The sequence below is a fragment of the Patella vulgata genome, chromosome 7, assembly GCF_932274485.2.
Source record: "Patella vulgata chromosome 7, xgPatVulg1.2, whole genome shotgun sequence".
NCBI classification, from domain to species: Eukaryota; Metazoa; Mollusca; class Gastropoda; family Patellidae; genus Patella; species Patella vulgata.
Window position 1 is genome coordinate 24,569,012 of NC_065885.2, and position 26,893 is coordinate 24,595,904.

Here is a 26,893-nt window from a genome sequence, read left to right on the forward strand (position 1 = left end):
ATAACTATGTTCAGAATAAAGTAATTTGACTGAAATTTTCAACATATTCTTCTTTCATCATCTATTTTTGAACTGTTATAGCAAGAATGGCAAACTCCTTATAAAAATCTCCTATAATGTATCTTTAAGCAGTTTTATTCTCCAAAATATCATCGAGATTGGCCCTTTAAGGCACACTGCGTGGCGCATGTCGTTTATTAGCCGGTGGGTGAGAACTAGGTCATTCATTCATACCAGTAGAAGCACCCCCTCCCACCCACTCCATTTAGCAAAAAGGCTTCATTTGATTTAAGTGCGAGGGATCCTGATTCCACATAATTCATCGGTGTAGTTATAGACAAGGCACCGTATCTCTAAAGGCACTGACTCCAGATATCGATCCCCGTTCCTTGTCAGTGGTGCACTGCCGGTGAGCCTGGCAAGAAACGGCCTCTTGTTAGACGGAAACTCGAGGTCTCGTTTCAATTCGGAAGAGCAGGTGGAAACGGTCACCGCACAGTCTTTACACACGGGATATAGAGCAGAAATCCGAAATGTTTAAAAACCACATTTCATTGCCCAGTATTTCAATGATATGAAAAAGCTGTAACGCCATCTAATGTGGTTTTTTTTTTAATATTCCGGTCAGTAAAATAAAATCTACTGGAGACAATTTGTGTGGCTGTCTTAATATTTGGGATAAAGCAATGAGGGGCATGAACCCACTTGAAGGTTCAGCAATTTCCCGCAAACGCGATAGCAGAAACGTGTTTTGAACTGATTTTACAATTATCACATTTAAGTCAACCAGATAATCAACCGGGGTCTTTTTAGAATTTTAATAAAATCTTCAAGCACCAACGAAAAACAATCCTAATCAAGAATAGTCTGGTAAGGGCGATATTACAGAACCCTAAAAAGTGTAGTATTACGAGAACCCAATGTTGCAATATTTAATACCGAATTGATAAAGGGGTGGCGATAATATTGTAAACGGCTTTAATCCCGGTATTCCTACTGATGTTCAGTTCGGGGCAGATTACAGCAGAACCATACGACGTTAAACCCCATTTCATTCTGTTGTTGTAAAGACATACTCGACCTTGTATCCTTGTCTTCTGAAACCCAACTTCAGATTTTTGTCCCATTTAGCTTTAGTGACAGGGGGGTTATAAAGTCTTCTTTGTGACCTTGTGGAAAAATATAATCTAAATTACAATAGTTAACATAAAAATACTTAAGTTCCATATTTATTGTACAATAAATTTTATGATTCATAAATTCAAAAATAGATGAAATATTGATACATAATAATTTTTGAACTATGATTAGAAATCAAAACATTTTAAAAAAAATTATTGTTTTACATAATTAAATCTTTGTACAATATTTTAATGATCCATTATTAAAAGCAAAAAATATCAGCTATACATGAAGACATAAGATTAAATATATCCGAGTCCCTTGTGTTGCAAAAGTAAAACAGGGGAACTAAAATCAGTATTTAGACTACAATTTGAAATATTGAAGTGGGAGTATTTCCATTTACATAAAATATGAGATTGGTTGTAAAGCATGTTCACAAGATATGACTTAAAGGGCAATAACTCTCATTAATTGGTATCCATTTCAATAATCGAAACCAAGACCATAAATTTAATTTTTGTTTGAAGATAAATTATGGGAGATTAGATAAAGAGCTGGCAGTTCTCACTATAATAGTTAAACTAGATAATGTAAAGGGAATTTGCTGAAAATTTCAGTCAAATTTATCCACGCTGAACTGAGAATTTAGCGACTGAATTTCGGCCTAGCCTAGATCATCATTACTATCTGAATTTCGGCCTAGCCTCAATCATCATTACTAAAGTTGGCATGATAAACAGTCTCGATTATCCGTTTCATGAATGAAAGTTGAGATGGAAATCACATCTTAATCCAGTAAATATCGCAGTCTAGCGATGAAATCGAGAGTTGATTATGGTCTGGATACTTAGATATCATTTCAGGCCTAAAGAAAGACCTGAAATAGGCAGTTTTAGCTCTTGCAAATGTATGTTTAAGGCAGATCATCTTTTGCTAGAGGGCTCACAAGTTTCCACACAGCAAGTGCCCTAACTCGAGAAGTAATGAACAGAAATAGTAGGAATTCAATAAGATTCTGCACCCCATTGCATGTAAATTTAAAGCAGATCAGACGAAATTAAGCGTCTTGGGCTCAGTAATGTAAAAATCATCTATATTTTTAAAAGATTGGATGACAAATAATGTAGTGTGGAAGACAAAGGCAACATCTATATTAAAAAAAAAACTATAATTCAATGCAGGCCTATAATAAATGAATATAATTTTCATCTAGATACTTTACTTTCATCACTGACAAATAGATCACCAGAAATTTTTTTTTTTTTTAAATCAACTTTTAAGTAAAATTTATTTTCTATTTGGTGCAGTATTTTATGATTAAATTAACAATGATTATTGCTTTTTTGTGAATGTGACAAAGATGGAGAGAAACTAGACCTGTGCAATGCCACATAACACAGCCAGTTTAACTGATAAATTAAATGTGAAACAATATATTGGCATACTCCCACTTCAAGATTACCAAGTTAACTGTCTGTAGTTCAGTCAGACATTATTTACAAGTGCATAAAATTATCTACAGTAAATTAAATTTTGAACAATTCAAAATTTACCTTGACAAAAAATTCAAATGTTCAATGTTAGTATAATAATTTTGTATTTTTCACAATCAACAACATAGCACTACCAGTAACTTACAAAGACAAATAAAAAGATATTAAAACAAATTTATAAAATATATATAGGAAAATGTTTGAGGCATCTTAGCACTTACAACACCAAATGGGTCATTTTGTGCCAAACATTTAGTATTATATTCCTTAAATAACATAACAACAGTTTTAAATAAAGTAATCCTATTTTTCATAATAGGACTTGTAGGGACAGACCACTTCAACTGCAAAATACAGAAGGATGTTTCTTTAGTGTTAGTATTAATAAAGCTATGTACATTTTGGCAGTTTACAATCTTGTATGCCATTATCCCCACTGAAAAGAAACATGGACAAACGTTCCAAAACTATTATAACGAAATACGCAACAAGAAATCAGATTTTAGTTCTTTCTTATGCTCACTTCAAGTGCATAGAGCTTTTTAAATATAAATGCAATCAATTCATACACAAAATAATAATTTCTACAATTACAATTTACATGGTAATATACAATTTTAAACAAATGCATTAATGTTCAATTCGATACACTAATATAATTCATCCACAATTTATATATTTTCTTAATAAATTATATCAATTTATTTTCTTACAAAGGATGGCAGTGCTAACAAGCCAGGCATATGTCAATTTGAAAGTAAACAGATGACATCCATTAATTACTTGCCTGTTTATTTCTTTGTAAAGCTTTGAGCAATTAAATTGCTTATATCTCTGCTTAACGTGAGAAAAAATTCTATTAGTCATGTAATGAAACTATACACCAAGTTTCATCAATCTCAATTAAAAGCAAATTTATTCTGTCCAAACGCATCAACAAATCAAATTGTTTATCTCTTCTAGTTTAATCAGAAAATTGCTTATAGATCGTAGGCAAGACATTCATCTAATGAGCATATCTACACAGTTTCAACATTCTACCTCCGAAGCAGATGTACTTGTTGTAGATAAAGTAAGTATAAAAACGAATACAGTTTTATTTTAAAATATAAACATTTTATTTTAGCGTCGATTTCGTCGTCTTGAAGAGGCTCTGGCAACAACCCGTGATTTGGAAGTTGAACCTGGAGTAAATGGATTATTACTTGGTGTACTCGGAGTGCCAAAAGAGCCTGAAGGTGCTGGTCCTTGAGAAGTTGGACTACCTGAAATAAATATTTTAAAAGTTTGTTGTTAATCCTTCCTGAGATTTACTTTACCCATGACTTTCTTCAATTTTAATTGATTTACACAAGCATGACCTATAATTCATATTACTAAACATTTTCTTCAATCTTGTCAAGCTTATGAGAAGTATAAAATTTGTTGTTTCTTAAATTTAAAAATATCTTACCAAAATTAAAAGATGGTGTACTTCCAGGTGCAGCAAAGTTAAAACCTGCATTTTGATTAGTTGAGGATTGACCAAAAGTTGGAGTTGGGTTGGAGGGTTTAGCTGGAGTTGTTTGAAACTGAAATGCACCTGTCGAAGGTGTGTTGGATGTCTGTCCAAATTGGAAGCTGGAGTTAGCAGAACTAGACTGTCCAAATGAGGACGGATTTTGACTCTGTGTTCCAAATACTGAACCACTTTGACCAAAACCAGATCCAGATTGTGTAGCTGACTGTGATTGGTTTCCAAAAGATGCTGTCCCAAAAACTGATGCTGTGCTATTAGACGCTTGGGTACCAAATGGCGTACCCGAAGGTGCTCCAGCGGAAGTACCAAATGCATTTAACTGTGTCCTAGATTTATTTCCAAATGTGGACTGTCCAGTATTGGGCTGTGCAACACCAAAAGACGGTTGAGGTGTTGTGGTACTAAAACCACCAACAGGACCGGTCTGTGAAGTACCAAAGGCAAAGGGTTTTCCTGGAGCAGTTATTGATCCAAATGCTGCTGAACTTGGCCCTGAAGCCCCACTTGCGACCCCAAATGAAAAACTGGGTGTATTTTGAGCTGCACTAGTTGTCTTTGGATTACCCTGACCAAAATTTAAACCTGTAGCAGCAGATGTTTGTCCAAATGCTGTTGGTGCAGGATTTGATGCAGTTGCCATTCCAAACTGAAAACTATTTACAGCTGATCCCTGTGCCCCCTGACTTCCACCAAATAAGGTGTTACTTGTTGACTTTGCGCCTGATGTAGTTGATGCAGAAGTTCCAAAAATGGATCCTCCTGTATTTGATGTAGTTGGAGCTGCGCTAAAATTAAACGTTGGCTTAGGTAAACCACCAGATGTACTGGTAATTGTCTGATTCTGACTTAGTGAATAGGCTGGTGGATCAGTTTTAGGTGGTTCAGTGGCTGAAATCCCTGTCAGAGATGACAGTGCCGATAAAGCCGCTGCTCCACCAAATCCAAATCCAACTGTTGATGTACTTGGAGTTGCGCTAAAATTAAAAGTTGGTTTAGGTAAACCACTAGATGTGTTGCTAACTGTCAGATTTTGGTGTTGTGAGTATGCTGGTGGATCAGTTTTAGGGGTTTCAGCTGCTGAAATACCAGCCAGAGATGACAGTGCTGAAAAAGCTGTTGCTCCACCAAATCCAAATCCTCCTGCTGATGAAACAGTAGTACCCTGACCAAAACTAAAATCTGCCTGTTGAAAACTAGGCTGTGTAACTTGTGGCTGTATTGGTGGGGCCTTAACATTACTTGCATCAGTCAAACCAAATGTAAAACTGCTCTGAGTACTAGTGTTGTTGGAATTAGTAGCTGAAGCTGGGTTTGAAGCTGCTTGCGGCGCAAGACCAAATCCTGATGACATTGCCGTAGGTTGACTTGTTGCCATTTGTCCAAAAGTAAAACCACCCTTCGCTGGATTTGTATCTGCTGCAGGTTTAGTAGACAATAAAGAATTACTAGTAGTTGTAGCACCACCTAAATTGAAAGACAAATTTTGTGACACTGGTGCACCCAAACCAACTGTTGAGGTATTCAATTGTGGGCCTGAGGGTAAAGACGCTCCAAACACAGTTGCAGTTGGAACATTTCCAAGTAAAGGACCAGGTTTTGATATGCCTGTGCCACCAAGAGATGAACCTTGGGATAAAGTTGAAACTGACTTATTGGTACTAACTGTGGTTAATGGTACACTAAAGACTGGTTTGAAATTTGTACTGAGACTTGAAGAAACGGTAGATGAATTAGAGGATGCAGTAGAGGCAGCTACAGATGAAACTATTACACTGGATACTGTTGTTGTTGGGTTTGGTGCAGGGGTTGATGTTGGAGCTTTTACTTCTGTAGCTATGGGTGTACCTAAATTAAAAGGCGTTGACACTGAGGTAGGCTTTGATGTTTGTATGGAAGGATTAGGTTGTCCGGCAGACTGGAAAGATAATGCAGATGATGTTGTAGTGACACCAGTTGATGCTGGCATTGTTGTAGTACTAGATACCACTACTGTTTCTGATAAAACCGGTTTCTCTTCTGAAAAATAAAAACAGAAGTTGCTCTGTGATCCCCTCATTATATATAATATTAAAGCAGATCAGATCACTATTGCATAATTTGTCCAATTATATTGTGCAATAAATGTAGCCTACAATGTTGTGCAGTTCTTAATGAAGCTGGAGGAAACTTTTAAGTAACATCACTTCTTTTTGCAAAAAAAAAAGTTGCATTTCTTTACTAAGCTATAAACTAGAATTTTTTTTAAAATGATTCCTAAAATGCTAATATGATTTTTATTAACAAAGGGGCTTAAGGAACTCTAGTACAAAGTTATTACTTTTATTAAGAGATACCAAAAAAACCCAAATATTAACTGTGACCTATTTGACAGGTTCCAGTGACAGAAGTACACACACTATTACATTGATTTTGATTCCCATTTAGGATTAATCAGTAATGGTACTTTAACTTAATCCTGGCTACGGGAAATTGCTATCCAATATCATTTGAAATCAATAGGCTTTACTGTTTGAATAACCTAGATGCAAAGTGGGATTTCCTTAATTCCTCAGAAAGTGCCATTGGAGTAATAACCAAACACTATATGTTCACATTAAACTATGAAGATTGGGAGAACTGCAACAGAACTCAATTCAATTTAACATGCTCTGGATTGACAATCAAGCAAAAGAAACGAATTATAATTGGGGCCTCTATAGTACTAACAAAATTTCCTTACAATGGAGCACAAATAGTCCTGTAAGAATAATAAGATTTAATTGTATTAAAGGTGAATAACTCTTGAAATGAAATGGGGTTTAACGTCCTACTCCAACTGGGCTAATGAAGACGGCAAAAATAACTCTTAAGTTATTACGGTAAATCAATGAAAATCAATAGAGTTTTTCCTTTCAATAAGATAATTTTAGTTTATAAACTTATAAAGTTTACAAGATTTCTTCCTAACAAGAAATGGACAGGCATCCATGTGATAATATAAAGAAAATATTAATAAAAACTTGTGACAAGTCAAGTATATGATGCTTTGTATGCTTACTACATCTACAACATGGCATCCTCTCTACACTCAGCACATGTAGTGGAGATATTATGTCCAGATATATGGTGCACAAAATGCATCAGAATAAGTTATGACTTCTTAGAAATATCTGTACCTTTTTTATCTTTATTTTCCTGTTCCTCGGTTATTTCTTTCAACATATCTGTTACACGTTTTTGTTCTTCTTCTCTGTCTTTTTCATAATCCTCAGCACTTGCTACAACATTAGCTAGGGGAACCTTTAATATAAAAAAAGAATAGACCATTAGGTACAGGAACCAATAATATAAACAAGAACCCCAGGGGGTATAACTGCCCATCAGATCAGAGTATATTGAAAGACTTCTAATCTAATATCCATTTTCTCAGAAATCAAATAAATTCACAATTGTTTTTCATTATTCTTTAGTTATCAATTCAGGAAAAATTGATAATTTAAAGGCAGTATGCAGGAGTTTTGTTAAATAAACAAGCCAACAGTGAGGCTGATATCCCCCGCTGAAATGCCCAAATAAATAGATGACACATATTAATTAATCGCACATCTATTTTTTTCAAAAGTATCGAGCAATCAAACTGATTATCAACTATACACTAAGTTTCATCACTCTCTATCAGATAGTCAAAGTTTTTTGTCCCAAAGCATCGACCAAGGAAATTGCTTATCTCTGCTTAGCTTTAGCTCGATATGTTAATCATTGAACTCAGTCAAGACGAACATCTACATCAAGTTTAAACATTCTACCTCAATTAGAAGCAGAGTTGTTATGTTCCAAAGTTTTGACCAATCAAAATACTTATTGCTCCTTAGCCTAAGCAGACAATTCTCATCATCGAACTTAGTAAAGGTATTGATGTAATGAAACTATACACCAAGTTTCATCACTATCACTTAATTAGAACTAAAGTTATCGTGTCCCAAAGCATCAACCAATCAAATTGCTTATCTCTACTTACCATAAGCAGAAAATGCTCATCTTCGCACTCTATCAAGGCATTGACCTCATAAACACCTACACCAAGTTTGGACATTCTAGCTCAATTAGAAGGAGAGTAATTGTGTTCCAAAGTCTCGACCAATCAAATTGCTTATCGCTCTACTTACCCTGGGCAGAAAATGCTCAATATCGAACTTAGTCAAGGTATTGATGTAATGAAACTATCCACCAAGTTTCATCACTCTCACTTAATTGGAACTAAAGTTATTGTGTCCCAAAGCATCAATCAATCAAATTGCTTATCTCTACTTACCCTAAGCAGAAAATGCTCATCTTCACACTCCATCAAGGCATTGACCTAATAAACACCTACACCAAGTTTGAACATTTTAGCTCAATTAGAAGGAGAGTTATTGTGTTCCAAAGTCTCGGCCAATCAAATTGCTTATGGCTCTGCTTACCCATACATGCCAACCTGAGGAGATTGAAAATCAGAATGTCTTGTATTGAGGGTAGAGCGAGGACCACAGATCCAAATTTGATCTGTGCGAAGCACCATGACGCTGGAGGCTCCGCAGGCGCCGGTGGCTTGAAGGGCCCGGCTAAGGGCCCCAAGAAAATTTTGAGAAATTAGCACCTATTTAAAGCAGTACCTTGTATTATTGGATAAAAACAGCTGGTGATTTAGGTCCATGCATCTGAGGTTTTTTTTACCTATTTATATACGAAAGTATATAAACTATGTTAGTTAAAGGGGTAGTCCTAAATAATCCAGGCCTCGAGTTAACCCTTCCTGAGCTAATCCCGACGATTGTCGGGATAATTTTATAGTCTGTCAGAGCGGCACCCGACAATAGTCGGGAAGTTTATTTAACTTGGTTTACTCCCCTGTAAAAGCATGGTTTTAACCTTAGATGGTGTATAACACGAGTTTTTATTACGAGGGGGTTTCCTCTATTGACGGAACAACCATCAATAGTCAGAACAGCCGAGGAATGGCGTCCTTCACAACAAAAAGACTTCGGCTGAATTTAGCCGTGAGTACCGATGTCGATGACGTCACGCCTATATTGGATTCGGGTAGTGACTATACTATTAGTGGGGATTCTTCTTGTGATGAAAATTCAGATGTTTGTCACAAAGTAAAGACACAAAAAAGGGAGACTTCTCCGGAGGAAATTATTCATCTGCTTTTATACAGTCGCGCACGTAGATCGCTACCAATATAGACGTATACGATATGGTCAAATTGGTTACCATGGCAACCCTAATGTGAATATTTTGGTATATATTATTGTTATTTTCCAAATATTTAATTTATTTTTATTTTATTGTTAATAAAAACTTGTTACTGATGATTTTTATACCGCAAAATTGTCAATACTGCTCGTTTACATTTTATTATTTTTAGAAAAAAACATTATTATCACAATTTAGTGACTTTTCCCCAAAAACCTATACTATTCTTACAAAAGGGATATCTATCATGTTAATAATCCATATAGCTTTATTCCTGACCATCTTGAATTTTTTAATGACAAGAAAATATCCAATATTTCATTTATGACAATAATATGGCAGCCATTTTGAAACACACTGCAGTAACCATAAAATCTAAACTAAACAAATGCAAAAATCCCAAGTCATATATAATGGATATACATTTGCAATTTTACAGTTGTAGTCGCATTCATATTCAAGGTATGCTTGATTTTTACTCAATATTTGCATAGCCCTCTATGGGTATGAGGTGGTTAGCTCAGGAAGGGTTTAGAAAGAAAAAAATCCCAGTTAATATCGACCTTGATGTACACAAAAATGTTCTCAAATTGTCTTGTGAATTGTAAGAGGCTACTTAAAACATAATTACTGCATAAGACTTGTACTGTTTAAAATAGTTTAATGTAATAATATTCATATTATTTAACCTTAAAATAAATTATAAATCTCACATTTCTTCAACAATGTGTCTTTTTAAAACACTTATGAAGTTATGACTAGATACAAAATCAAGTAATCCCGGTATTTTTGTCTGACATTTGTTTTGGAAGCCATTTTGTTTGTATTGACGACCGACACGGAAGTAGAAGTCGTAAATTATTTATACTGGGTTTTATTTATAATTGTAATTTGTTTTTTTCACACATGGAAAACAGCTTGAAAACATTTTTTATCAAGTCAGAAGGAAATATGGCTAACAACGTTACTGGCAACTAACGGTAAACCAGCCGTGTAATGTACGAGTGTATGCGAGAATGGCTCCACGTAGCAAATAATATCCGCGAAGTATGCAAATTAGGCACGGCCAATGACAAAATAACCACATGACATTTTAATCTCGATTAGTCCAGACATATAAGCTTATTCCATTTTATATTAATAATAATCGGGAAAACTGTAGACATGTTTTCGGCTATTTCCGTCGTTTTACCGCAAATTAGTCAAATTAGACACGGCAAATGACGGAAATAACCACATGACATTTTGATCTTGATTAGTCCAGACATAATAGCTTATTCCATTTTATATTAATCATAATAAGGAAAACATGACACATGTTCTGGACTATTTTCGTTGTTTTACCGACTCATAATACTACGATAAACAGTATCGCCATCAGATTCACAACAAACAGCGAGAATGCCGAGACAGTCGTCAATGTAAAAATAAAACGAGAGGGATTTTATCAATCAAAAAGGTCAGGAATGAAATATAATAAATTTCTTCCAATAAATTTTAAAAAACGGAATTATAAAGAGTAAAATCGGAATTCAGAATTAGACTCAGAAAATCGGAATGATTTCGACAAAATCGGAATAGTTGGCATGTATGCTTACCCTGAGCAGAAAATGCTCATTATCGAACTTAGTCAAGGTAATTATGTAATGAAACTATACACCAAGTTTCATCACCCTCACTTAATTAGAACTAAAGTTATCGGGTCCCAAAGCATCAACCAATCAAATTGCTTACCTCCGCTTACCCTAAGCGAAAAATGCTCATCTTCGAACTCCATCAAGGTATTGACCTAATATTAATAAACACATACACCAAGTTTAAACATTCTAGCTCAATTAGAAAGAGAGTTAACGTGTCCCAAAAAGTGTGTGACGGACAGACAGACAGACAGACGGACGGACAAATCCATTTTAATAGTCCCCTGCTTTCTTCGAAAGGCGGGGGACAAAAAAAGACATTCTGGTTTTTGTTCATTATTAGGAACTCAATTTTACCTAAAAGAAGAAACCTTTGACGAAAATAAGTGTAAGAATGTAAGATGCATTTTTTTTTATTGTTACATATTTGGTAACATCCAGGGTATAAAATTAACACACATTTTCCATGTCTGCATCCGTTAAAACCAATCCCTGCTTTAATGTTAATAATAATGATGTTTACTTCTCATAACTACCAACTATTTTGTTGACAGTTACATGTATCTACTTTTAGCAAATTGTATCACATATAAACCCAGGCCTTCATGTGAATAAATTCCTGGAGAGTCACAAAAAGCTCTCCTGAAATTGGAAAAAGGGTAAACCACTCTCCTGAAAAACCTCTCCTGAATCTCTTGATAAGACCATAGATTTTAATCCATTTTGAAACCAACCGACCAGAATTGGGTCAAATGAGGTCCCGGTAGGAAATAGGGTAATTAGAAGCTCCCGTTAACTTTAATATAACCAGACTTTAACAAAAACAATTTTTGGTAATTTCTTATGGAGAATGCTGTATTCTGAATAGGCTAATATATGACTTAAAATTCAAGTCAGTAATATTCCTGAATAAATTACGGTCTTCGTTTATTTGATGGATACACAGATATCATCAGTTGATCAAAATTAAGATTTTTCTACTACGGCCAGTATCAGAAAATACAGTAGCCAAAATAAGTTGATTCGAAACCATGGCATTTCTTTATATTTAAAACACAAATTATTGTTTTTGTCTATCATGTAACTTACTAAGTTTTTATTCATTCCTGGATGATATGACAACCATAATTGAAATTGCTTTAAATAAAATAAAATTCTGTACCACAATGCCATATAAGGGCAATATTTTTAAATAAAGACTAAAACGCTATTTAAAACTAAATCTAGCAATGCTGGTTTATTGACCTAATTTCCGCCGATGGATATCACGTTTTATCGGGAATCGGAAAGCATTGGAGATCCTGACGGAAAAATATATTATTAATGTCTGTTTCTCGGGATATCCGGTATTCTATCAGGGAATAATCAATGACTATTTAAATTTAGCTAACAACAGATCAGTGAAACCATAAAATTTATTATCCAATTATCATTTTAATATCTACCTGGATCGAGCGCCGAAGACAGTGCGAACCCCAAGATTCACAATCCATGACACGCGAGATGTCTTGATTCGCCACGTGGCTTATTATTACAAAGGAAACTTACTGGACCTGTTATGAATAACCAACAAGTTTTTTTTTCAGTTTTTTTTATACCAAATTATCAAAATTACTGTTAAATGTGCTAATTACTCGGATTATGAACCAGATGGCCAATTCTCACTAAGGTATGACTGTTATTGTAGCCGACAAGCAAGCTGACTGTCAATATTGACAGAATTTTTCGTTACCAGTATATTTTTCCTTATTATTTTCTATGAGGGGAGTTAATTTAGACATTGAGGCGAGCTATAAAAAATGCACCTCAACTGACATCCAGGCGCGACCAGGAGAGCGATGGTGATCGCGCTCCTTTTATGCGAAGGCCTATAAACCATAAAAGAAATGGAATTAATTTTACCTTTTTAAAACTTGTATTAAGACTTGGATAAAGTGAGAGTTGTCTTTTCTTTGTGGACTGTTTTACACCATCAAATAATAATCTTTTACTCTGTGCTGTTGATAACTAAAGAAAGACAGGATTTAAAACTTAATTTATGATTAATAATAACTACAGCTATATTTCATAAAAAAAAAAGTGTATGCAATCGGCAACTAAAATAGATCATAATACCTAAGATCAGTACAATATAAAATCAAATTGCTGTCCCTTCATTATTTATACATAAAACACACACAGTGAAACCTTTTATAGCTTGATGAAATCTTTGCAGATCAAAGTGATCAGATACTTTGTTACCTGCATGCCATCATTTTATGTTCAGTAACCCAGGCCTATTCAAAAAGCTGTTCACATTTTTAAATAAAGGGTCAAATTTATGTTATTTCCATGAAATAATACCGAAAGTCAACCAAAATGGATCATATTCTACGTTGGGAACCACTGGGACCAATGCCAGTATACCTGGTTCCCCACTAATCTATACCAACTACCTTGTGTGAATGTAAAAAACAAAAAGTCCTACTTACAGATGTGTTAGCAGTGTCATTTTGACTACTATTTATACTTGTATTTTCTGATCCATTAAATAAATCATCATTATTCTTTCTTAATGTTTCTGGTAGATCAATCTGTTCACTATACAATGAAATTATAAATACCAAAAATAATATGCACAAAATCAAGTGACTCGAACAGCACACTAACAGACACATTATTAACCATCTTGACCTCATTAACTAAGAAAGAGTAGAAGAAGACCGGCCCTTAAGGCAACAATCCAGGGCTTTCACTACAGTCATATTTGCCAGTCTTGAATTTAACATTTTGAGTGTAAAAAATAAAGTTTATTTATAACTTATGTGTAAAAACACTTGAAAATAAAAAATTGAGACAATGGTTATAAAATATATTCATTGAATATATATCAAAAACTGACTGGCTGGAAAATTTTTCAAATCAAAGCCTTGCAACAATCACAATTACATGCAATCAGCTTTGTCTGTCTACCAATCTATTAATGAATTTTCACCATTTTGTTAAACTTATCAATGCTAAAATATGAAAAAGTACTTGATCATGAAGATAAAACAATTAAGCGAAGCTTGTCTTTTCTTGTTATTAGATGGATCACGTGATCGCAACAGCAATGTCGTGTTGCTGATTGGCTGTTTGTGTGCAATGTTTTGAGTGAAGCGAAGAAGTTGAACAAATTTCAACTCCTTTGCTGCACTCGAGAAATGCTAAAACTTCACCGTAAAGCTAGGCGAAGACAATGTGAAGACAATTCTTAGCTACGCTTAGCAGAGTATAAATTGGCCTTAAATACTAACTGGAGAGTATTAAATTACCTTGGTAATATAACAGTAGGTTGATTTCTTAATGAAATCATACTTGTATCTAATGGAGCTGGACTAATTTTGAGACTCTTTTCAGCTCTTGAGAAATCAGATCGAGTAGAAACATTGATACTGTGTCTTCTCTTGGGAATAGTTCTTCTTTTGTTTACCTCTATCTACATAATAGACAAGAATATAGGTGTTCAATGGACTACAAACAAATCAACAGTGCAGTATCATAAACAAAGACTTCAAAGCAGTTTTTCATTCTCGAGTATCACAAAAGGTGTAGTATAAGGGAGATATATATGAAATAAAAAAAATAAAAAGTTTTGTTCTAAAAGAAAAAAACAATGTAAACTTAAACTGGAAATAATCAATTAGTTGAGTGAAGATGTTATACCAATAATATGTTTTTAGAAAGATAACTTTTAATCGTATATTGTCTTAAACTTTCTTTTTGTTATTACTTTTGGTATTGTTTAATACCATAAATAGGGTGCCCAACCATAAATAAATATCTCGACAATTACACCACGATATTTATATATATATATACCAAGCCTTAAATCAGTTTCACACATTTATAGTCACTAAATAAGCTGTGACCATTTAATCTTCCATAAATAATAGACTGAAAACTGGTTAATTGGTTACGTGCCCTTGTTTTGAAATTAGTCTCGCTTAACCAGTCTACCGACTATTCTACATCTGATTGACAGGCTGGGATAATCAAGACTACTTTTTTACGAAACATAAAAGAAAGCTGGAACAAGACATTGAATTTAGAAACACGCACATTAGGCAACTCAACAGCTGTTTTAAGAACCTTGTAAAAGTAAAATGAAACTATTGCTAGTATCATGTTCTTGACTAACCCGATTGTTTCAGAGATATTATTTGTACTAAACCAAAAGATGCCGCTCCTAATCCTAATGGTATAGTTAAAGATAAAGCAATTTAAACAAGATGACTAGTCATCAACATCCCGCGCCCTTGCATTTGTTTCGAAGAAATAAGGAAAAATAACTTGTTTATGCTATTGGTAATCAATATAAAAATGTATCAGATTTCGCAAACAGTGTCACTGGTCCTAATATTGTGATCACAGTAGCTCGGCAAGGCAGGGTCGCTACTCCCTGTAAGGTTTGCACAACAACCTTTGCCTACCTCAATTAGCTGCTGTATGTTAAACAATAAACTTATACACCAGAAAATAAAATACTATAATAGGTTAATGTTTGTACAAAGTTTCAAAAAGATTTCTTGAACAGATAATAAAATATGCTCCAAAAACAAAATCAGGATGGAAGGCTGGATTTCAGAAAATAAAATAATGGGTAAAATTATTTTAAAGGTATCTTGAACAGTCAAATGTGTTTCCATGGAAACACATAAAATTATCAAATCTGAGAAATTCAAAATAAGTGCCATGAAGATATCTTGAACGATTTATGAGATATGCTCCAGAAACAAAATTGTAGCCTACACCAAAAACTAAGTAAAATTTGTTTCCATGGAAACACACAAAATATCAATCCCAGAAATTCCTAAATAGCAAAAGGCACAACTACTGTAACGGGTTGATGTGTGTGCAAAGTTTCAGAAAGATATCTTGAACAGTTTATGAGATATGCTCCGGAAACCAAATTGTACACCAAAAACTAAGTCAAATGTATTTCCATGGAAACACAAAAAATATAAATCCCAGAAATTCCCAAATAGCAAAAGGCACAACTACTGTAATAGGTTGATGTGTGTGCAAAGTTTCAGAAAGATATCTTGAACGGTTTATGAGATATGCTCCTGAAACCAAATTGTACACCAAAAACTAAGTCAAATGTATTTCCATGGAAACACAAAAAATATAAATCGCAGAAATTCCCAAATAGCAAAAGGCACAACTACTGTAATAGGTTGATGTGTGTGCAAAGTTTCAGAAAGATATCTTGAACGGTTTATGAGATATGCTCCGGAAACAAAATTATACACCAAAAACTAAGTCAAATTTGTTTCCATGGAAACACAAAAAATATAAATCTCAGAAATTCCTAAATAGCAAAAGGCACAACTACTGTAACAGGTTGATGTGTGTGCAAAGTTTCAGAAAGATATCTTGAACGGTTTATGAGATATGCTTCGGAAACCAAATTGTACACCAAAAACTAAGTCAAATGTATTTCCATGGAAACACAAAAAATATAAATCGCAGAAATTCCCAAATAGCAAAAGGCACAACTACTGTAATAGGTTGATGTGTGTGCAAAGTTTCAGAAAGATATCTTGAACGGTTTATGAGATATGCTCCGGAAACAAAATTATACACCAAAAACTAAGTCAAATTTGTTTCCATGGAAACACAAAAAATATAAATCTCAGAAATTCCTAAATAGCAAAAGGCACAACTACTGTAACAGGTTGATGTGTGTGCAAAGTTTCAGAAAGATATCTTGAACGGTTTATGAGATATGCTTCGGAAACGAAAACGGACGGACGGATGAACCCCATTTCAATATCCCTCCCTAAGTTCGTTCGGCGCGGGATAAAAATGAAACAAATGTAATTTCTAAAGATGCTGTAATAACCAAATAGCTAAATATTACTGCTATTCATAATCGTCAACAATAGATTTTTTACGGCTGTAATAGTTTTATAGATGTGTAGAGAATTTCACGTGCGACGGCTATTTGTAGACTCACAGACTCTAGCACTGAATATTATCACTGTGTGATTAGCCAGAAATCACTTTGAGACGAGCCACTGAAGCGTGCACATTCGCCGTGTTGAGTTCAACTTTCTGTAGGGAAAATTTTCGCTGCACAGGGCACCCTACCATAAAAAGGACATCTAAATATTTTTTGGGTTCGATAGAACTATTCTCTTAATAATCAGCCCTTCTCCATCAATCTATCAGTTCACGCTCATCAGTAATTTTATATGGCAGTCACAATGCAAATATCAAAAAAAGATCAGACCAATTGCCTTTTAAAAATACATACATTTGTTGTAAGCTGACTTGATCTAAGAGAGCTTTTGATGGGATCGTTACGATTTTCTTTCTTAGGTCTCTTGGCTACAGAACCTTCAACATCACGTTCATCAAATGATTCTCGACTTGGTGCTGCTGGTCGCTTAACACCTACACTTTCAATAGGCATTAAGGTATACCCTGATTCTGAGAGATCTGGAAGATGGTCTGGCATTGCAGGAAGAGAAGCTGATGATGCTGTCGACTGAGTACTTTCCTGGCGCCTGATAAACATATTGAAATAAGAAAATGTCTCGGATAGATTTATACATTGCAATGGACAAAAGTTAACTCCAGTGCAGAATATTTAAATTGAAAAATACTGGTCAAAGCAATCCATAAACCTGTAATCTGGATGGAAGAAAAAACAGTCAGGACCGTACAGTACACATTTGACATTACATTAATAATGAACTGTAAACTGTTATTGGTACACAACACAGGTATGTATTGAATTGTTGGAAAGTGTACATGGGTATGACTTTTGGTTTTTTGGAATACAAGTATCTGATATAATCAAAACTCTTCCTGGCAGAACAATGTTACATTCACCATTCACTTGATTTGTTAGTATTTTATCGTTGGTTACTTACTATCATGTCCATAGATTTGTCTTTTGGTTTTATGTGTGGTGCTGTTCTCCTATACATATTACTAGACAGCTTTCAGTTAATTTGACATAACTCATTATTAGTGATGGTCATTGGTAAGATATGGCACCTATCGGTTTTACCGATATCAGATATTGACTGCGAAATATATTGGCCGATACAGATACAATTACCGATAGTGGTGGACATAAAACTATTACACATTAAAATGCCTCGATTGACATGATAATCTTGTAGATACATGTACCGGTATATGTCATTGTTAGTCGAGAAACGCATGGTACTATTTTACCTCGGCAATCATACACAAACGGTGTATTTTTTAAGTAATAAAATTGGGTCATGCATCCTACACAATCACAAATACAGTACATCTATTATGAACTTAATTATTTGCTGTATCATTAATGAATAAAGTTGAGATTATCATATTTTAAGTGTTGATTACGATATAATTCCCTAGAGTGATCGGCACCTGTATGGCAGTAATAGATGTTGGAAATGGAATGGTTCATGCGGTAATTAATGAACCATCAAAGCGATAGCTTCCTGAACTGTCTGTCAAGAGTGGCAATCATGTGACATTCTCCTGCCATTTCTAGAACTATAGTTAAAAATAAAACCATCTAATGGAAACTAATTTTTTGGTAGTATGATCTATATCAGAAGTTATTATTTATTGATACAAATTATGTCTAAATTTTTAAGTAGCCTAGCATAACAATACAAATCACTAAATTATTTCTAAACTTTTATCGGCATCTACTCTAGAAGTCGGAATGTCTGACAGTAATCATGTGACATCAAAGGGATATACCCCTTTCATCTTTCATTCCAATCAAGCGTAAGCCATGTGATATTTTCCCGCCTTTTCCAAAACTTCTACTCATTATGATAGTGTCCAGACAATACCAGCATGTCCAGCAGTGAACTAGATAAAACGCAGCATAAAAATGCATGCCAGAAGTAGTAAGATTTGGAACTATTTCACGATAAGCGACATAACAGCACAAGACATTTCATACCAGCCCGGTATGCAATGAAGAGCCATTTTTGACATCTTCTTTGGTTTTATTATCGAGAATCGTGATAGACAAATAACTATTGTGAGGACCATTGTTCATTTCGAAAAGTTAATAAATTTGTTAAATAAAAAATTCAAAAGCCTAAGGATTGTTCTTCTAGTTTGTGATCAGCACACATTGAAAACAGATCGAAGAGGGGGTCTCCGCAATATACTGACTGAGTGACTGTGTTCTCTGATTCTATGATTTTGATCATTATGCAATTGGCTTATTCCCTATTCCAATCAAAAGGTTTATCGGGTGGACTGAGTGACTGTGCTCTACGATTCTATTCTTTTAATCATCATGCAATTGGCTTATTCCCTATTCCAATCAAAAGGTTAATCGGGTGGACTGTTGTACGTTAATGGCTGTCTGCACATGCGCAGAAATGGCATTCTCAAAAATCGGATTGAGAGAACCAAACTCTCAAACAGTGTGTGAATAAGGATTGAAAAAATAACGGAGACCGGTAAGGATTTTTTACTGTTTATTCTTTCCTTTTTACGTCCCCTATGAGAGTCTTGTATTACCGGTACGTCTAAATAGCAACATGCACGTGTGCGTGGCTATTTAGATGCTCCGTGTGTGTCAAACAAAATAATGATTTGTTCACAACTCGGATAATATTTTAAAGGTAATCACCGAGTCGTTTTGAACAGATATCAGCAACTCAAGTATCGGCAAAATGGTCATGTATCGGTCGATATCGATTTCTCCCGATAGGTCACTTATCGGCCCATTATCGATGTTCAAACAGATTATCGGACCATCACTACTTATTATTATAATTTATTACATTATCAGTAAAACAGTAGAAGTAAGTAAGCAAAAGACATTTATTACCTTCTCTTTGATTGTTGTGTAGACTCAATATCTTCCATGATTGCATCTTCATTTTGGACATAAGATCTTTTTCTAAAATAAAAAGTTATGAATAGTTTAGATATATATATAGCCCTTATGTGGTGCTTTTGAAATGACACGTTTACAGCTATGGCGTAATAGTAATATCATTTAAAATCTTTCAAACATTGCCATCAACGACATGACTATCTAACTAATTAACACTATTTGTAAATGTGACAGAAGACAGAATGATTAAAGGTAATCTAGTACTAAGGAACCATATTGCATACAGAGAACTATCTACTTTGAGAATAGATCTCTGCCCTGAATGGCTGCCATACCCAAAAACAAGTATACTATTTTGTAATGCGGTTCTACTCCGTTTCACCTTTTCAATTTTATTACGAGTCAGATTTCTGAGCTACATGTAGTATAGAGACCTAATATATTACATACACTCACAATGCAAGTTAGATGATAATCTTTCTTGTTAAAAGTGTCCACATGACAGTATATATTGAGAGAGGAAAAGTTCTAGAAGCACGCAACACAAATTGATGAAATCTGAGAGGCTTCTTCATTTCACTATAAACTGGACAAAAAATATCAATGCAAGCAGTTGGATGATAACTTCTGTTGTTATTTTTTACAAGATTATGCAAATTTTACAAGGAGGCCCAAATGTAGATGTAATAAATGGAAATTGTTGATAAATCCACTAATCTGAATAATTTGATTGAAATGCTCTTGCCTCATCACCTATCAAAATAACACATCAGATCAACTTAATTCAACACTTTATATTTGACCTAAATTAAAAATGAAATGGGGTTTAACGTCCTACTGTTCTGCTTCTATGCTGGGCTAATGAAGACGGGCCTACGCCATACTGTGTGCTATGATGAGGGAAATTTTGCCCGGGCAGCGGCACTATCGCCTACTCTTATATCGAATTCCAACTGCCAAGGGATCTTTTACGTGCATTCCAATGTATACACGGGACCTTGGTTTTTCGTCTCATCCAAAGGACTAGTCAGCTGTCCTTGTCATGCCCTCCGTCCTGCATCACTGACAAGGGGGAACCACGCCGGAAAATCTGGATGAACTTTCTCGGCCAATGCAGGGATCGAACACCCGACCTCCAGGCTAGTGAGCTAGCGTCTTACCCACTTAGCCCCGTGATCCCCACCTAGGTAAATTAAAGAGATCTAGCTCCTGTAAACTTTGTCTTACACACCTTCTTTCTCGTAATGCAGTTACAACCGCCTGTGTATCTGGAGTCTGGGAACTAGTTGATGAATTACGTTCTCTGATAGATGTTAATCTACAGGTAGGAAATCTTTGTACATCTGGAGGAGCTATTTTCACAGTGTTAGGACTATTGATACCTTGATCTCTAAAAGAATGTCTGTCTTTTCTACCTAAACGTACTACTGGTAAAGATCCTGGTGTTGTAGTTGTAGGATGACTTGGTGCATAATGAAAAGTGTTAGATCTTTTTACTCTAGAATGACTGGTATTTGGACTTCCAAAGGGACTGTAATATAGAACAATGAAAAGATAATGGTAGGAAAATAAAACAACATTTGGTTAATCTTTAGAATTTGTCTAGTGAATAATAAGCTTACTCAATTATCATTTGATTGTTCCAGTGTGGTGAGAAAGGAATAGGATAACCTCTGATTTGAGTGTTATAACACTTAACATTTTGCAAATAGATCATGATAAATAAACATATTAAAATTGTCAGTCAAATTACACTATTCTGAGTGTTTGAAGTTTTGACAATAGGTCTCGGTTGCCAAGTACCATTGCTATGGTAATATAAACAAAGTCTTAGTTTCCATTTTAAATGATGACGGTGTTCTAATCGTTTCAATAACATGCAACACCAAAAGTCTAGAGAGACTGTTATCATGGGTTTGCAATTGGCATGTGAATAAATAATTAATAATTTATATTAATATAACATTTGAAGCCCAAAAAAAAAAAAGACCTGCAATAGGGAGATTTAGCTTAGCTCATACATCATAATGCATCTTTAATGCTTTTTTTTAACACGTTTTTTTTAAAGATTCTTCTTAGTTTATTAATATATTTATTATACCTCATGGTATCATTAAAACCCAATGCTTGTTTAACTTGTGGAATAAATGGTGATGAAAGTAAAGGTCCAGATGCATTAAAAATGGAGACATCATTACTTCGGTCACTTTTAAAACTTGAGTTAAAAGATGATTTATTTAAACGATTATCATGCTGATTAGGATTTTCTGAGACTGGTCTTAATCTTGTTATTTTTAAAGACCCTCTTCTTGCCAAAGTTATCGGTCGGGGGCTTGGTTTATTTTCTGATTTGATGCTGGAAAATTGTGATGAAAATTGGTTCAAATTCACTGAGTTTTCTTTATTAAATGTTGATGGTTCTTGTTTGAAGGACTGTAGTTTAACACTGGTTCCATCTTTCTCTGATTTCTTGCGGAATGGATTCCAATTTTTAAACATTTTGGCTTTTTTGTTGCTCTTCTTTGATCTGTTGGGTTTTACGAACGACTTGAACAGAGCGCCCCAGTCATTCCCATAATGCGCAGCACGCACTCCGTCTACCGGTACGAACCGATCATGGATTTCCAGCGTCGTTAAAAATGTGATTGTTAAGAGAATAGCAGTGTAAAAACTGATACATATCCAACTGAATAAAAACGTAAATAATATAATCAAATAAATGTAAAATTTAAACAACATTCTTTGTTAAAAAGCATTTCTAAAATAAATCGTCTGTTCATAAAAATGGCCACAGAAGTACAGAAAATGGAAGATACGATCATTTTCATTGGATAAATTTTCAATAGAGAATGAATATAAAGATGTGAAAAATACTTTGTAAAATATTGTTTACAACATAATTTCGTTTGTGTTAAAAAATAAGTCAGTTTTAGCTCAAAATAAGTAAGTTTCAATTTTGGTATATATTTTCCTATGTTGCAGCTCCGTAAATGAACACTTCTCATTGGTTCGTCGAGACTTCAAACAGTGGGCGCCTTTTTCGAAGACAAAAAAAAGGTAAACAAACTCCAAGAATTGTGCCAAATGTTAGCATTTTTGTGTAAGTTACGTGACAGTTTTGATAGAGGGTAATTAACTGAGATGCAATGGATACAATTAGTATAGCCTAAATGCGTAAAATAGAAAATTAAAGGGGCTAAATCGCTAATATTTGGGATGTAGAAATTGACACACATACATGGGTCTCAACGCATATAATTATTAATAATAATGTAATATGAACGTAGATCTACATAAACTGATTTACATTCAATCGTTTCTGTTTTTACTCTAATTTTAAATCAGTTATGTTGGGCGTAATACGCCAGAAGTCTCGATCGAACGGTAATCTCTAGCGTCTGGTTATTCCAGTATACACCGAAGTATTTATTATTGTGCATGCATGCTTTCCAGATAAGAATATGAAGTCACCGTATGACATGACTTGTGGAATATGTCTAGCCTCCTTCTTCAAGTTCCTTGAATGTCAAATGGCGCTGAAAAGCATTATGATAGTACACAATTCGTGTACCAATGGTAAAATGTCTATTCTCGGTAAGATAACAATACCAATGTTGATTTAAATTGTAAAACAATTTGTCAGGTTTTTTTTAATGTCGAAGACTTTGGACGATATTGAGTTCGAGACTTAGCTACTTTAAAGCTTTATAAATGGTCTATAGGCCCCTTTAGGCTAGATCTAAACATGCTCACCACAATGAATGCAAGCTGTTTCGTACTTAGTTCAGTCGTACCTCACATGAGCCGTTTAGTACTTCACTTCGTACCTCAAATTGATTCGTACCTCAAATTGATTCGTACCTTTCCCTATGTTGTTGAAATCAGTTGAAAGAAATTGAAATAACTCTCTAACATATAAAGTTCTCTGCCAATCTGTATGAAATTTATATGCATAATTTAAATTAGTAAAAGGAAGAATCCTAGTCCTACTGAATTCAACAATTTCCGTTTGGAGGCAGACCACCATTAATTTCCCCATTGACTTCAATGTTAATTCTGGCCTCTTTGCCCACCTCCAACTTTTCCCCAAATTTTCGTTGGGCTGAATGCTTTTCACTACAGACAGAGAAACAAATGGTCATGTCTTTGCACTAAAATTTGTATGAGGTTGACCACCAAAATTTTGAGATACACAAACTTGAAGAAGCATACTAAAAACATGTAACTAGTTGCCGTACATATCGCCGTAGCTAACCTGATAACCCTCTTATCCTTCCGCCTCAAAATCATGAATATTTACCAAAACCTGGCAGAAAATGTTAATTCAAACCCTCTTCGTCCATTCTAAACCAAAAAATCAACACAAATGGGCATGCAAAAGGGGAGAAAAGAGAGAGAGAGAGAATTGCTATAAATAGACGAACTACAATTCGTGGGTACCGAGATGATGAAATTTAATGGTGGTCTGCCTCCTATATGGTTTTATAAGTTCATATATCATCAAAATTCTTTTCTTTATAGCTTCACATTTATTTTTGCAAAATTATTATAATACAGAATCAGAAAAAAATAATTACTGCAGAAATGGTGACCCTTTAAAGTTATGTAGTGTTTTGTATACCGGATTGCAGCTCAGGTCCATGGGCCTTTTGTTCTAGAATTGAAGATTCTTTCTTAATTTTGTCGAAATGTGAGTTCTGCGAAAAGATTTAAAGAGTTTCAGACAAGTCACATCAAAAATATTCAAAATATTGGAATATTTTTCAAAAATTGACTTTCTTTTACCTTTTTCTACAAAATGGTCCATTTTTGACACTTTGTATGCCTCAAAATGCTAATATTTCCCTATTTCTGGGAAAGTCTGAGATGAAAAGCATTTATTTCTAGAAACCTTGGCCGGTATACAGGAAGACAAGCTGCAAATTTGTTGCATTGAAGGTAACTGTAAGGAACTATAGTGAAACCTGTAAGCCCACCCCCTAAAAATGTTGGTGTGGTAACAAATCCCACTTGTGTCCACATAAGTAATACTGTTGATGGAATATGGCTAAAAGCCATGTTCTTCTATCCCTGGCTTATATACATACATACAAACACAGTTTGTTGTACGAAGTATGAATTATTTATTAAAATATGGATTGATAAATGTAAAATAAATGCTGTATTTAGGTGACAACCAGCCACTCTAATAAAAGGGTCGCAAAGCACTATTTTTTTTTTAAAAATGGGAATATTTCAGTTTTTAAAATACTTTAACAATCAGAGGTATCCTTGAAATTACATAGTGTAAATATTATGTGGAAGCAAGTTGTTTTAATCTTTACATCAATGTCCTGACAAAATGAGATGGAAAAAGGGAGTTCTGACATAATTCAAAGCATAAAAGGGGTATGAAAAGGCTATTAATTAATATTTTATTGCCCTGTAAGTGCCACATTTTCAAAGATCACCACAAATAATAGATTTACATTCAAAATGTAAAACATTAAGCTGCAAAAAACACATCTACAACATATCCATTTTGGGGTGTGGACTCATTTGGAAGAAATGTCATAGGATTACATGTTTGACCATAAACAAAAAGTCTTAGAAATCCTTGAAATCTTATATGTAACTATTTGTTTGTGTCAAATAAAATGCTCGGTTACAATTCAAGCACAAAATCAGATTACTGCTAATTTGGAGTCAACAAATGTTCAATTGAATATCCAAATATCATCTTCAAGAAAAGGGGTGGGGTGGGGAGGGTGAGCCAGTCTAAATGAAATGAAGACAGATAAATTTCCCTGCAAACACATAGATTTTACTTTCTCGAGAAGGGAAATGCAACAATTTCAGGTTTTGAAAGATTAAAATTGTGTTAAGCCTGAGGAAAACAGCAGCAAAATGCAGTTCACTCATGTTTTGAAAATTCTTACACACCTAAGCAGAACATAATTAGACTAAATTTCTTAATTTTTAAATTTTTGACAAACACATGAATACTTTTTCAATATCTGACAAACACATGGATCCTTGCCAAGTTATTTAACAATGAAAATAAAGACATGCAAGACATTTTGGTTCATTTTACAACAGATGAATAATTAAAATTTTGACAGTAATATTGGGGGTAATCTGAAGAATTTCAGACAATTTATCATGATTTTTAGGCAAAATTGAGTGAAATTATGATACTTTCTTCCCGTCTAACAATTATAATGCAGAAAAAGTAAAAATCATACATTAAAATATTTTCCACTAATTTTGAAAAGTAAATAAACACTGAAAATCACAAAATTTTGACTAAAATCAAAATTTCCCCTCCCAAATTTGTCAAATATTTTTGAAATTTTACCATTTCACATTTTTTACCATCAAAATGCCATATATCACATTTTCTGACAATTTGGAGATCATATCATCAAATTTAGGCCTTTCATCCACTGTCAGGTTGTTTTCATATAGGAGGCAGACCACCATTAATTTCCCCATTGACTTCAATGTTAATTCTGGCCTCTTTGCCCACCTCCAACTTTTCCCCAAATTTTCGTTGGGCTGAATGCTTTTCACTACAGACAGAGGAACAAATGGTCATGTCTTTGCACTAAAATTTGTATGAGGTTGACCACCAAAATTTTGAGATACACAAACTTGAAGAAGCATACTAAAAACATGTAACTAGTTGCCGTACATATCGCCGTAGCTAACCTGATAACCCTCTTATCCTTCCGCCTCAAAATCATGAATATTTACCAAAACCTGGCAGAAAATGTTAATTCAAACCCTCTTCGTCCATTCTAAACCAAAAAATCAACACAAATGGGCATGCAAAAGGGGAGAAAAGAGAGAGAGAGAGAATTGCTATAAATAGACGAACTACAATTCGTGGGTACCGAGATGATGAAATTTAATGGTGGTCTGCCTCCGTTTAGTATGTCTAGAGTTATGGCCCTTGTTTCACTTTGTTGAACTTTGTGAACGCTCTAATGCCAAGAGTTATCATCCGATCTTTGTGAAATTTATGATTTAAATTAGTGAAACGAAGAATCCTATGGAATTTCAGCAATTTCTGTCAATTGCT

The 26,893-nt window shown here is 34.4% G+C and overlaps 2 protein-coding genes across 6 annotated transcripts in view; one reads left to right on the top strand and one right to left on the bottom strand.

The window, feature by feature from the left end:
- Positions 1–1,216: 1,216 nt before the first annotated feature.
- Positions 1,217–22,604, bottom strand: LOC126828573 (uncharacterized). Of its 3 annotated transcripts, XM_050558421.2 has the most exons (10): positions 21,932–22,604; positions 21,062–21,361; positions 19,822–19,893; positions 17,272–17,524; positions 14,285–14,448; positions 13,463–13,571; positions 12,894–12,998; positions 7,293–7,416; positions 4,072–6,153; positions 1,217–3,883 (listed from the first exon to the last, which is right to left on the bottom strand). In XM_050558421.2, exons 1-10 carry the CDS (start codon positions 22,567–22,569, stop codon positions 3,741–3,743), a joined length of 3,990 nt encoding a protein of 1,329 aa, XP_050414378.1. In that variant the 5' UTR covers positions 22,570–22,604; the 3' UTR covers positions 1,217–3,740. The 3 variants fall into 3 exon arrangements, with proteins under 3 accessions (XP_050414378.1, XP_050414380.1, XP_050414379.1); XM_050558423.2 differs by lacking the exons at positions 12,894–12,998; positions 13,463–13,571; positions 14,285–14,448; ... (2 more) ...; positions 21,062–21,361; positions 21,932–22,604 and adding an exon at positions 8,769–9,316; XM_050558422.2 differs by lacking the exons at positions 12,894–12,998; positions 13,463–13,571; positions 14,285–14,448; ... (2 more) ...; positions 21,062–21,361; positions 21,932–22,604 and adding an exon at positions 8,429–8,592.
- A 230-nt stretch (positions 22,605–22,834) lies between these two features.
- LOC126828571 (condensin complex subunit 1) overlaps positions 22,835–26,893 on the top strand; it is a 31,889-nt gene continuing 27,830 nt past the window's right edge. For 2 of the 3 annotated variants that reach the window (XM_050558420.2, XM_056102463.1), the window contains exon 1: positions 22,835–22,887. The gene's annotated coding sequence lies outside the window, so the exon portion shown is untranslated. Of the gene's footprint in view, positions 22,931–26,893 lie in introns of all 3 variants that reach the window. The other variant, XM_056102462.1, reaches the window with a different exon arrangement.

Coding starts and splice junctions, on each gene's coding strand:
- LOC126828573 (XM_050558421.2), bottom strand. CDS start 22,569: ATGTTGTTTAAATTTTACATTTATTTGATTATATTATTTACGTTTTTA. Junction 17,525..19,821: donor ACACAACAATCAAAGAGAAG/GTAATAAATGTC, acceptor TATGTTTATCAG/GCGCCAGGAAAGTACTCAGT. Junction 13,572..14,284: donor CCTACTGTTATATTACCAAG/GTAATTTAATAC, acceptor TTCATTGTATAG/TGAACAGATTGATCTACCAG.